General features: G+C 40.9%; 1 protein-coding gene across 8 annotated transcripts in view; it reads right to left on the bottom strand.

Annotated features, from left to right (window-relative positions):
• The window catches only part of Plekhm3 (pleckstrin homology domain containing M3), a 175,320-nt gene that overhangs the window by 13,805 nt on the left and 148,683 nt on the right, over positions 1 to 12,832 (bottom strand). The window contains exon 9 of one of the 8 annotated variants that reach the window (XM_063237369.1): positions 674 to 2,524. The exons of 6 other annotated variants lie outside the window; for them this stretch is intronic. In XM_063237369.1, coding sequence (XP_063093439.1) covers positions 2,431 to 2,524 — 94 coding nt within the window. In that variant the 3' untranslated portion in view covers positions 674 to 2,430. Of the gene's footprint in view, positions 1 to 673; positions 2,649 to 12,832 lie in introns of those variants that run through there. One more of the 8 variants, XM_013157567.3, reaches the window with a different exon arrangement.

A 12,832-nucleotide genomic window follows, 5' to 3' on the forward strand; every position in this document is an offset into this window, starting at 1 on the left:
ATGAAATAAATCACACTCGCATGTGTAAACATCATACTGTCTCACAGTGTAAGAAATTGAAAGTAGATAATATCCACAAGGTACAACAGATATTGTGACAGGGCAAACCGGGGATATAGCTCAGTGGACAGTGCCTGCCTGGCCACTGAGCCACTTGCCTGGCCAAGGTCATGAGTTTGATTGCTGGCATCAACAACAAAGTATTGGATATTGTGAAAGGGGAAGAAGCTGAGCAAAAGGAAAGAACAACTGGAATGAGGGAAAGGAGAAAAGAAGGCAGGGGAATGTATATGACACCTGAGATAACTATTACTAATTCTAATAGCTCATGGACAGAAGCAGTGCTTACGCTGCTTGATCAACTTTAAGGTTCATCTGACAGTTACTGTAACTGCCAAGAAACAAATGCCTACATTTGCTAGGATACTTCTGGAAAATTGTTTCACTACCAGAAAAAAGTAATTGCTATTTTCTACTATGGCTGGAAAAGCTAAAATACGTTATAATTATACTCATCAAGAACTGTATATAAAAGCAATGGTTTTCTGTAAAAATTCCCAAAGTAGTTCAAAATGTCCAAGAGTTCAAGAGATGTTTAGAAACATCTTACTACAGCTAAGACACTGGCAATTGAACATAAGAACATCTTTAGGCTAGTAAAGATTAAAACAAATAATGTTAGTTCATGTATTTATTCTTTATTAGCCAGTCTATCTTTTTATGTAAAAACCGAAAAAATACAATGTCAAATTGTTGAGGCAAGGTGTTTTTTTTTTTTTTTTTGTCTTTTTGAGACAGGGTCTTGTTATGCAGTTCAGGTTGGCCATGTGCTCACTTTAATCCAGGCTGGTCTCCAACTTGCAACAATCCTCCTGTCTCAGCCTGAGGTAAGTCTTTTTAAAAATAAACAACAATGTATAAAACTTGTAGCAACTTGCCTAAGACTCTGAATAATAAGACTCACTGTTACTTAACATATTGCATTTGACTTCCTCAACATATTAGAACGCCAAAGTATTAGAGCCAAACTAAAGAAATTTTCAAGTATGGATACATTAGAAAATGTAAAGACAGTCCAGAAAATAAGCCTATCAAATTTTACAAACAGCATGACCAGCTGATTAGGTCTACATTATTAGTGACATACATTGAAAAGAGAAACAATCAAATGAAAGACCTAAAGTATTTTGTGATTATTTTAGATTATTTGTTTCCATTTGTTTCCAATCACCAATTTACTTAACAAGAAAGCAATACATAAAATTTTCTACTGCTCAGTTCATTCCACGCTAGCGGTGCTCGGCAAGAGCATCTGTGGAAGGCACAACACAGTGGCTGGCTGGGAGAAGCACTTGGCTTAGGCGGGGGCAATGAAGAGCTCTAACCAGTATGGAATGAGTTTTGTCCATTGTCTGGGTGGGCGCCTGAGCAAGACCCACAGACCCCTCAGTGAGGAAACACTACGGTGAGGTGGGGAAGGTGGCAAGGCCTAAGACCCTAGCACTCCAGAGACCCAAGCAGGAGGATAGTAGGTTCAAGGTCAGCCTGAGCTACAAACAGCCTGGACTACACAGTGAGTTCAAGGCCTGCCTGGACTGCAAGGAGACCCTCTCTCACCACACACACTCACACTCACACACTCCATCTCTCTTTCTCAAGAAACTTCTGGGTGGGTTAGCCAGGGCAAGTACAAGGGGGTACTGATTGCTCTTAAAACTTTGCAAGTGTGTTCTGGTTAGGTTTCTTTTAAACAGTTTACCTAAATATGCTCAGGGAAGCAGAGGAAGGGCAAAGCCACCTTTCCTGTTGAAAGCTTTGACATTCCTATCACGCTGGCCCTGGCTGGTTTGCTTTCCGATGGAGCTCCCCTCCCCCACGCCTGTGTCTCCCCAGCCGCCAAGGAAAATTTGCTTGTTTTTTATTCTAGATTTGGAAGATTTTCTTCTCAATCACTGAGATAGGCTGCTTTACTCTTCCTATATGATACTTCACCCTCCCAACTCTCAAGGCCAAACTAGGTCTTTCAGTTTAAGTTAAATCTGTTAGCTTCCAGTGTTCCCAAAACAGATTTCAAGCCAGCTTCTGGTTCACTGTTTGTTTGCAAGTTCACCTATAATGTTATTAGTTTTACAAAATGACTACCCTCGCATTGCTGCTTTTCACATAATTACTTCCTTTTGTTCTCTTTTTCATCAGAAGTCTAAATCTTCCCATTGATTTTGGTGGTGAGGACATCAGAAGTGAGACAAGTCAAGCCAGACAGCTTTTCGTCCTTCACGATAATCCGGCTTGGGATGTCCAGATCTCAGGGCGGGTGCTCTGGCAGCAGGTAAGGCGAGGAGAGGAGGACACTGTCCCAGCAGCTACCCCGGTGCTGCTGGGTGAGGCTCCTGGACCCTGGGCGAGGGGACACCGCAGCCCCCTCTGGCTCTAGAGGTTCTGTCTGCTGGCAGGATTCAGTTCAAACACCATGCTCCGTACAGTCTGTGAACCTCTGTGAGCTGTGCCTCCATCTCTAGGTACTCTGAAAGCACGAGACACTCACTAATGATAATTGTAGATCTTACGTGCATATAATTCCTGATGTAGTATGGAGTGCATTAATATTCAGTACTTGAAGGTGATTAAGATATGATACATGTTAGATGCTGAAATTAGAACAGAAGAACAATTTTTAAAAGACAATCTTAATAGCATATTTATACTCCTATAATCATTTGTGTGGGAAAAAAACCCCTAAATATCTCTTAAACGTATACTGACAATACTAAGCTATTATTGTACCCTTTGTAAGGCTAAAGTATAAAACAGCTCATTTCAGAACATGCTGCTCAGTCCGAAAAGTCAACATTTTTTGTATGGAAAGGTAAATACTCCTCTTCCCTTTTGTGTATTCAGGTTACTTATTTACAGTCTCATGGGGAAGAAGAAAGTACTGTGTACACTAAAAATGAACTAAAAGATGTTTAGAAAATTATCTGAGTAGCTTAACAAAGCTCAGGTTTTTGACATTATTGCTCTCCTTATATTAAATTCTGTTATCTTACTAAAATACATCTGTTCTTAACATACGATAAAATGTTCGCAAGCACTCAGTAAAGTCGTATCTGTTGGTGATGTCTAACTAAGTAACAATTTCTCTGAAGTAAGTGTAAAGCCATTTAAAGTAGTGTTAATAACTATAGATTTGGGGCTAGGGATTTAGCTCAGCAGCATAAGCGCCTGCCTTGTAAGCAGGCAGTCGTGAGTTCGATCCCCCGTACCGATAAAAAGACAAAAAGACAACAAACAAACAAACAAAAAAAACCCACCAAAACTATAGATTTGCAAAGTTAAAGCAAAATTCACTTACAAATTATTGAGTGGTTACAATGTGCTGTTTCAGATGAAGCAGGCAGTAAATCAGAAAAGTCCATTTTTTAAAATATATTCTTTCAAAATAGATACGTGAATTTATATCTTAATTCCTCTGGGTAAAAAGTGTCAAAATCAGTTAACTTCACTGAAAACTTCATGAGTAACTATTAGACAAATAAAAAATGCTAAGCAATGTAGCCAGAGCAAAGCTCAACTTTTCTGTCAATAGAGCTTAGAACGGTACCGCGTGCCTGGCCCAGGGGGTGGCAAGTTCTTGGCAGAGTTATGAAAGACTAGACTTCTCTATCCCCTTTCCAGTGATCTTTCCGTGAACTAGCCTGTCTGTACTTACTGAATGGATCTAAAGGATTTTTGAGTCAATGAAACAAATTTCTGGGCCATGGATATAGCTCCGTGGCACAGGACCTGCCTGGCAAGCACGAGGTCATGAGTTCAGTTCCCAGTATCCAAATTAAAAAAAAAATTCCTCTTGAAGTATCCATCATTTAAAGTTTAGAAGTTAACTATGATTATTTTCACTGGTCAGATATAATGTGATAAAAATGCAAGATATAAGATTATATATTCAGGATGATCCAGTTTCACATACGCATGCATATGTGTAGGAAACGAATAATTATGGAGAATTTCTTTCTGTATATTTTAGTGTATGTACCAGTTAGGGTTCACTTGAGGAACAGCCTGAATTATGCAGGTACGTTTACAGTGGCCACTTGGAATCAGGAGTAGAAGGGTGCCTTGGACAGGGGAGGCCCAGTTGAAGGCCCCGTTGAAGGCCGACGTCCTGGGCCTGTCCGCAGTCTGTGTGGGAAGCTGATGGTCCAAGGCTAAAGAGCACGCACTGGAAGCCTGCAGGGACTGGAGCCTCTCCTCCAAAGGAAAGGGAAAACTTTTTCCTTCTCACTTTCTTCTGTCCAGGGTACAAGCCTCTTAGTTGGTGACACCCATATCTGGGTTGTGTCTTCCCTCTTCAATGTGTGACAGGCATCTTCAGACACATGTTGAACTGAGCGCCAGTAATCTGGAAGGCGTTTATGAATCCATTCAAGCTGACATATAACACTTACCCATTACAATCCTCGCCTTGTCAACTTGACCACCAGGAGCTCCTACTGGAGCAATTTTTCTTTGTATGATGCTCACTCTTCTAATGTTCCATAACTTATACATTACAATACTGATTTAACAATACTTATGAGCTGATACTAAGTCTATCAACATTGCTACAAAGAAAGACAACAAAGATACCTGCTTAATATATGCGTCTGTATGTCCAACCATGTTAATAAAATAGGAAAGACATATAGTAATTATGATCCCCATTTCTGTAACTGTCATGTGATCACAGCTGGTGTTTATAACTACCTTCTTTTACCCATTCTGCATTCCCTTGGCCTTTGGCGAGTACCTCACTCAGCAGGTCTTGTTCTTTCCCTGGTGGTACGGCCCATACTTTTGTTTCTGAAGTTCTTAGCCACTTGTCATCTTGCCTGGCTTGGGTTTCTGTAGTTTCCCTTTGACCGTAACAATAGGGCATGGTAACACTATGAGGCACCCTAGAAGATCTCCTCCACTTTAAGCATGTTCTTCCTTTCCTCTATTGTGGAGTAGCGTCCGATTTCCCCTTGGTACCCTGGATAATTCACTCCTACCAACACTCTGACTCCCTTTTCAGCTTGTTTGCTCAGAAGCATGAGGGACTCAGGATGACCAGATTCACCTATGGGGCATGCTAGAGATTACAAAGAGCATCCCTGCCTGCCACTGCCACCTCAAGTACCACTGGGCCTGCTAGATCCCACAGCCCACGGCACAACAGCTTGACTTGTGCAGAGCCTTCTCTTTCGGGCCCTACTCAAAGCAGCAGATTTGTGAGTCACTCGGTTAACGGGCTGGATAAGACAGTGTCTTTCTCCAATTTTCTGCAGTGAACATCAATTTTATAGTTAGAAATTTAAAGTATGAGTTAAACAGCAATGAACATTTCCCTCTTCAAACAACAACAAATTAGGTTTGAACCCTTAAAAATAAGACAACACAATAGTAACCACCCCTAATTTAGAAGCTTGGTAAGAAATATGTCTCCAGGCAGAGAAGACAGACATCTGTTCAAGTGACCAGACAGTCTCAAACACAATACTGCTAGGATTGTGTTTACAAGTGCACTGTATTTATTAGGTGGCTCAATCCATAAAAGGCTGGGTCAGTGCCAAGGGTTTCACAAAAGTCTCTTCTGTGTTAGCAGACATGTGAAACAGGAGGTAAAATGTCATTTACCAAGTTACTCTTGGAGAAAACTTTAATTCCATCTCCCACCCGAAAGAACTACAATTGTGCTAAAGAGTTTTTCTTGAGGAAATGCTCAGAGTGGGCAGTCACATGACGTAGGAAGAGTGGAATCCCATCTTATGTCACAAAATGAGTAGCTTTCTGACGTTTGCCCTCCCAATATATCTAGATAGGTTCGCTAATTCCATCTCCGAAAGAAACTATGCTAATCACAGGCAGGGGCTGGAGTGTAGCTCACTGATAGAGAGCTTATTTAGCATGGGTGAGTTCTGTCCTCAGCCTCTCTGTGTCGCTCTCCAATAAATCATAAGCAGGAATCACTATTGTCCTAGAGAGCCATCGAGGAAGTTCCTCAAAATGCTCCTCTTTAATCCCAGAGACAGGAAAGAACAATAACAGATGGAAACAAAGTGGTTCTCCAGAAAAAGCACCTAGGAAGAGGTGTATGCATCTGCACACATTTCCTCTAGCTGTTTCTAAGATACCACACATCATTACAGTACTCAGTGAGTGGCTGCTTCCCAAGAAAAACCACAGAAAGGAAATCTCATTCAAGGAGAGCATATACATGGGGGGAGTTCTTCCTGCCCTAAGCCCAGCCTCGCCAAGGCTGTCTTCATCCTCTATTGTTGAGCAGATGTAACCAGACTGCCAAGCACAACCCACAAACCTGCTAATTAGGTGCGATGACAGTGTTTGTTTTGGAACCATTTACCAACAAAGGAATGTGTCGGGCTGATTAGTGAGAAAGGGTATATAATGCATGTGTCTTTGAGGCCAGATGAGGGCATAATCCAGGTATTCAGTCTGTTTGTGCAAGGACTCACCAAAATGAAGACTGAACAAATAGGAAGCCACAGTGAAAGACTGGCTCCTGGGCAGTGCTGCTCCTTTCTCTTCCTCTTCTATTCCATCTGCATCCCATCTGTGCCCATTTCTGCCCAAACACCTAACACGAAACCCTTCCAAAGAGTGACAAAGTAAAACTGGTTCCCCAGGATCATGGAAGAGCCTTTGTAAGGCTGTTGGCGATCTAGGGTTTCATGGTTCTACAGGCACATACATTAAAAGACAGCTTTAGGCCACATCACCTCCACCTTCAGCCCCCATGGAGCTGTGCACCGTGCTCACATGCACAAGTCACAGGGAAACGGCAACACAACACACAGCTCTTCACGCATTGAGTGTTTTGCTGAGAAAAATGATGTATTAGCATCTTCTTTTGGAAAAAGGAATTCAACTTTATATAATAAAGCAAGTTTTTTCCTCTAAAAACTGGCTACAATTAAGTATTTGAGCTTCATGTGTACACAGAGCCCAGAGGAGGACCAGAAGTGCCAAGGCAAAGAACAATATCCATTCCCCAATGAGCTCAGGTCCTCAGGGAAAGGCAGAATTAAAAAGACCAAAGCGAGGGGGAAGTGTGCTGGGAGGAGTGTCCCTGCTCCTCAGTGTACACTGGCATTTCTGGAGGATGGAAGGGTGGATGGAGGTGATAGGGCTTGCCTGGGATTCCTTGGGGGTCCTTATTTTCTGTACGCCGACAAAGTATATTTTAAACATGAAAAAGAGGATGAGCTCTGTTAGAAACATACCTGGAATGGCCTTTTCCACGAGGTCAGGGACAATTTTCAAGACTGATGTGGGAAATGTTATTCAAGCATGTGCAGACTGGCTGTGGCAGTAGAGCAGGTGAACTTGACCAGTCAGCGTGGCATTCATAAATTCAAGGTCCTGTGTGCACTGACTATTGCTTGGAGGACAGGAAGGGCTAGCTTTTTGTGCACAGAGAAAAACTATACTTTGAACCTTGGCATATGAAAAATGAGCCCTTTTAGAAGAGTTCCCAATGAGCTGCAGGTTGCCTCCGACGCACAGCAAGAACTCCACTTCGGATTCTTCCTGAGGGCAAGCACCTGTTGCTGCTGAGGGCAGGCCGAGTGCCCACCCAAGTACCTGAGGCAGCAGGCTGCTTGCTCAGCCTCACAGAGAAAGCTGGGTTGTCACTCCAGACTTGTGCTATGTCCCTCTGTCTTTCAAAGTATTTTAAATTCTCTCAGCTAGTTTACTTAAATGCTTTTTCACTGTTCTCACGAATGTATATATACTTCGGGAAGCTGAATCAAACATTAATTAGGAATAATTGTGCCTTGGCTAAACCTTACTGGCTATGATACTGTGCAAAATTGAACCAAATATTAAATATTTATGGAACACATACTACATGAAGGGTGCCAAACTCAGTGTTAAGTATATCCTTCTAATAGAACATCCACATCTGAATAGAGCCCTAAACAGTATGGGGGTCATAAGGTCTTCAAGTGCACAATTTTCCATACTGGAAACCTATGGGGATGACTTGCATGTCACATGAAGCAATTAACAAAGCCAGGTGGGTCAGGACGAAAGCATGCAACTGATTTATGATGGCTGGCTGATTCCTCAAATCTCACGGTAAGATGCATGCAGAGTGTTTTTAGATGGAGTGTTTGTGCATTCGTGAAACATTTCCAGATTCAGGAATGGCAACTTCACAAAAAGTGCAAAGCAAGATGGGCTCCTTAGCAGCATTGGGTAGGTGTCCTCAATCACAAGAAAAGATTGGTGATATGTAAAGATGTCAGAAAGAAAGCTGCATAGGGGAAATTTAAGGATTAAAAACAAACAAAACAAAACCCTGGGTCGCTGAGGGTTTGGAGGGCTGCTTGCTTTGTAGGTCCACTCACTGTCTGGCCTTAGTGCTGCATCAGCCTAATCTGACTTGTAATTCTCAAAAAACCAGAGCCCTGATGTCTTACTCTCAAAAAGGGCACACGTTGTTATTTCTGTTTCTTTAGGATGTGGGATTCTGCCATGTTTTACAGAATGTTTATGTCTCCTAAAGCTGGGCTTTCCTTGTCGCTATCTACTAGGTAAATACTGAAGTAGGCTTAAGGAAAGCAGTTTTATGCTTCTGGATCTTCTTATTATATTTAGAGTCTTTCAATCTGGGTTTTGGGGCTTCCTTATTTAGGTTAAAGGCAAGTAGATATTTAATTTGTGTGTGAGAAGAAAGAACAAACTCAGGGTGAGACTGTGGGGGGCATTATCTCCTGAATGAAAGGGTGATGGGCCAACCTTGCCATGCAGGGCTGCTCACGAGATGGGCGCCCTGCTGTGGGCCCCATCACTCCCCAGCCCACGGTTCGTTGGTTCAGGGGCAAAAACATCTGACAAGTGAGTAAAACGATGATTCAAAGAAGCAGTTTTAGAGAAGGCTTCTTTAGAGAGGTACGTATGTTTTTCAAGTGAATTTCAGGGGATGTACTCTAAATGACTGAAAGGCTACAGATAGGAAAGGAGCACTAGTGTGTAATGAAACAAACAGGTTTTGGAGTCAGATGTATCGAGTTCAAATTTTGGCCCCCTCATCTCTGGGAGTGAGACAATGGTCTTCTGCGAATCTAGGCTTTTTAATTATTCAAATGAAAGCAAGCAGCACATAATGTAACCCCAGCACTCTGGAAAGCAGAGGCAGAAATATCACAAGTTCCAGCCCAGCCAGGGCAACTTAGTGAAAAACCACTTCAAAGATAAAAAATTAAAAAACAGGCTGGAAGGTACCTTAGTGTGGAGTCCCTGGTTCAATCGCCAGTACCACAACAGACAAACTGAAAGTACCGTAGTCCTTGGAGGACTGGCAGAGGAATTACGGGGTGAGCCCTGTAGAGTGCTGGCACTGGTATTAGTACGAATGCCATTCCCTTGTAATCCCAGCACATGCATTACATAGGCCAGAGATGAGGCCTAAACATGAACAGCAGGAACATATTTTCAAACTGCATATTCATGAATCTTCTGAATACTGATTAATATGGAAAAAAAATCTGAGTTCACCAATGTAAGGCAGTGCAGATGGACAATAAACACCTGAAAAAAAGCTAAACATTTCTGGCTATTAAAGAAATGCAAACTAAAACAACACTGAGATTCCATCTTACCGCAGCAAAAAGTGTCATTATCAAGAAATCAAATAATAACAATTGGTAGTGAGGCTATGGAGAAAAAGGAAGCCTTCTACATTGTTGGTGGGAAGGTAAACTATTACAGCCACTGTAGAAATAAGCATAGGTTCCTTTAAAAAAAAAAAACAAAGAACAAACAAAAAACTAAACTAGAAATTCCATTTGACCCAGGTTTTCTCTTCTAGTTCTGTTCCTGAAAGAGTTAAAGACATCACATTACAGTGACGCATGCACACCCATGTTTACAGTAGCACAACTCGTAACAGCTAAATCTAGAAAGGGTAGGCTATATGTCCATTAACAGGTGAATGGATAAAGAAAATGTAGTATTTACATACAAGGAAAGATAAAGGACTCATCTGTAGAAAAATGGACGCACCTTGAGGCCATAATATTAAGTGAAATAAGACACACAAGCTTCACTTTTACATGGTTTTTCTAAGGTGAGAAAACCCAGATTATAAAAAGCAAACTGAAAAGTAGATACGAGGAAGTAGGGGGATAGATCTTTCCCAAGAGAGAAGGAGATCAAGTAGGGGGAAGGAGGAGGAGGGGAAGAGAATGAAAGAAATTGGGTTACATCAATGTACCAACTCCACACAAGGAATGCAAAATTATGTACTGCAAACATGGACTAAAAATATGCTCATAATCAAATAAGCATGTTAAACTGAGTATATTCCAGGGCCAGGATGTAGCTTAGTGGTGCAGAACCTGCCTGGCAAGCACAAGGCCTGAGTTTGATTCCTGGTGCAAAAAAAAAAAAAAAAAAAAAAAAAAAAGGGGGCTCTGTGTATATTCTGTGTATTCTGGTGGGTCTGGATCAGTGATTGCGAGCCCAACATGGAGCTCTCTAAATTTATTGCCCCTAGTAATGCACATTACCTGCATAGCTAACAGATCCATTCTTGGAGTTGCAGATACATTTCCTCTTTCTGCGCACTGGCTACACTTTATTATTTTTGTTAGGACATGTTCACAGTACATAATGACTACATTCATTGTGGAGAGCTGGGACATGTGCGTAATGCACCTTGATCCTCTTTCACATCCCTTCCCTCCTCCCTGCTCCTCACGGTAAGAGAGCTGTCTATTGTCTCATCTGGTCCCTGCTAGACTCTAAAGCGCTGTGAGCAGGAAACATGGATACTCACTGTGTGTCCAGCGCGTACAACACATACTGTGCTCAACAGCTTGCTTACTGGAAGACCCAACAGTTCTACGACTTGTGCATGATGATGATAATGATGATGATTTTTACCAAACTATGCTATTCAAATGATATTTGGATCTAAAAATATATTAAGTATATATCTGAAGACTCAGAGATGCTGAATTTAACAATATGGTTAAGGACATATGGTTACAAATTCATTAAATATTTCACATTTATCTTCACGGATTTTAAAACATGTCTTATGGAAAACTTCAAATACATTAAAAATAGAGTAGCATAGTAAGTCCTTGTATACTTATTACCTAGCAATCTCATCCATATCCACCCCACAACACAGATTATTTTGAGACAAATCTGAGAAACATATTACTTCACAAAAATTTCAGTTATAGTACTCAGATTTCAAAGTTATTATTTTGAGACAAATCTGAGAAATGTATTACTTCACAAAAATTTCAGTTACAATACTCAGATTTCAAAATTTATTTTTATGTATCACATTATTTATTTAATATATCTTTATGGACACTTTTTTTTTTTAATCGGTACTGGGGATCAAACTCACGCCCACACACTTGCAAGGCAGGCACTTATGCCACTGAGCTAAATCCCCAGCCCCATGGACATGTTTTAAATCAGCAATTTAATGTTTTCCTTTGGTATATTTCTTATTAATGTCTCTTTTTTTCTTGTTGGTGAGGCTTGTACACACTGTTCCCTGGAAACAAGAGGACTCTCATTAGGTTCCTCAGTGTTATCAGCCTGGGATGCCTGGAAAGCTGGCCGGGGTCCCTCAGACACGGACACAGGAGCGGGACACTAAGCGCCACACACTGTGCTCTAGCCTACAGGGGCAGCGCCCTGCATTGCTATCCACAGATGTGACAATGAGATCATTTTGGAGAGGATCCAGTACCTCCAATGTCAACAGCTACCTTTCTTCTAGTGATGACTCACAAAGTCTGACGACACAGATTCCTTGACTTGGGTGAGCCAAGCGATAAGGGAGATTCTGATGTGCAGAGTAGCACCTCTGCTCTAGTCCAGGGGCAAGTGTAGGACTTGGGACTTCAAACCTCAGGCTCAGATTCTGCAACTGAGAGCGCTATTCTGTTTAACTATGTATGTGCTTACCATTACAGATACCATGGTGTTGAAGTCTCTAACTATCATCTATTTTTTCCTCAAAGTTCATCTGTTTTGGGGGCTGGGGATTTAGCTCAGCGGCATAAGCTCCTGCCTTGCAAGCAGGCAGTCTGAGTTTGATCCCTGGTACCGATAAAAACGAAAAAGACAAAAAAGAAAAAAAAAAGTTCATCTGTTTTTGTCTCATGTATTTTGACTTTGTTCATATATGTTAAGGATATCTTTTTTGCAGAATTGGTTTTATATCTTCTTTAGTTAACTGTGACACTTTGTCTTTCTAGATAACTTTTCATTTCATTTAAGTTGTTTATAGCATTCTTTCATAATTCTTTTCATTTCGGTACCATCCCATTCCTCATTTGGCAGTGTGCATTTTTTCTCTTATTTTCTTGGTCAAGTAACACTACAAAACTGTCCAGTTTGTTCATCTTCTTAAAAAGTCATGTTTTTGTTTTCTGTTTATTGACATCTGCTCTAACTTTTAGTCCTTTTCTTTCTTCTTGCTTTGGCTTAAGTTTGTTTTTCTTTATCTAGTTTCTTAAAGTCAAACTTTATGTTATAAATGTGACAGATTTTTTTTGAGATACAGGTGTCTTAACTACAAGTTTTACGCAAAGCACTATTTTAGCTGTATTTGCTATATCTTGTATTTCATTTTCATTCATTTCAAAATATTTCAAATTTTCCTTCATGATTTCTTCTTTACCCCAGGAGTTATTTAGAAGCGTATTGTTTAGTTTCTAAATACTTTGGGATTTCCCTCATGCTTTTCTATTCTAGATCTTTAATTCTCTATAGTTGGTGTAGTTTCAGACTTTTAAAAATTTATCTAGATCTA

The sequence above is a fragment of the Cavia porcellus genome, unplaced genomic scaffold (genome assembly GCF_034190915.1).
Source record: "Cavia porcellus strain 051 isolate PalLab524CR breed Dunkin Hartley unplaced genomic scaffold, mCavPor4.1 scaffold_26, whole genome shotgun sequence".
NCBI classification, from domain to species: domain Eukaryota; kingdom Metazoa; phylum Chordata; class Mammalia; order Rodentia; family Caviidae; genus Cavia; species Cavia porcellus.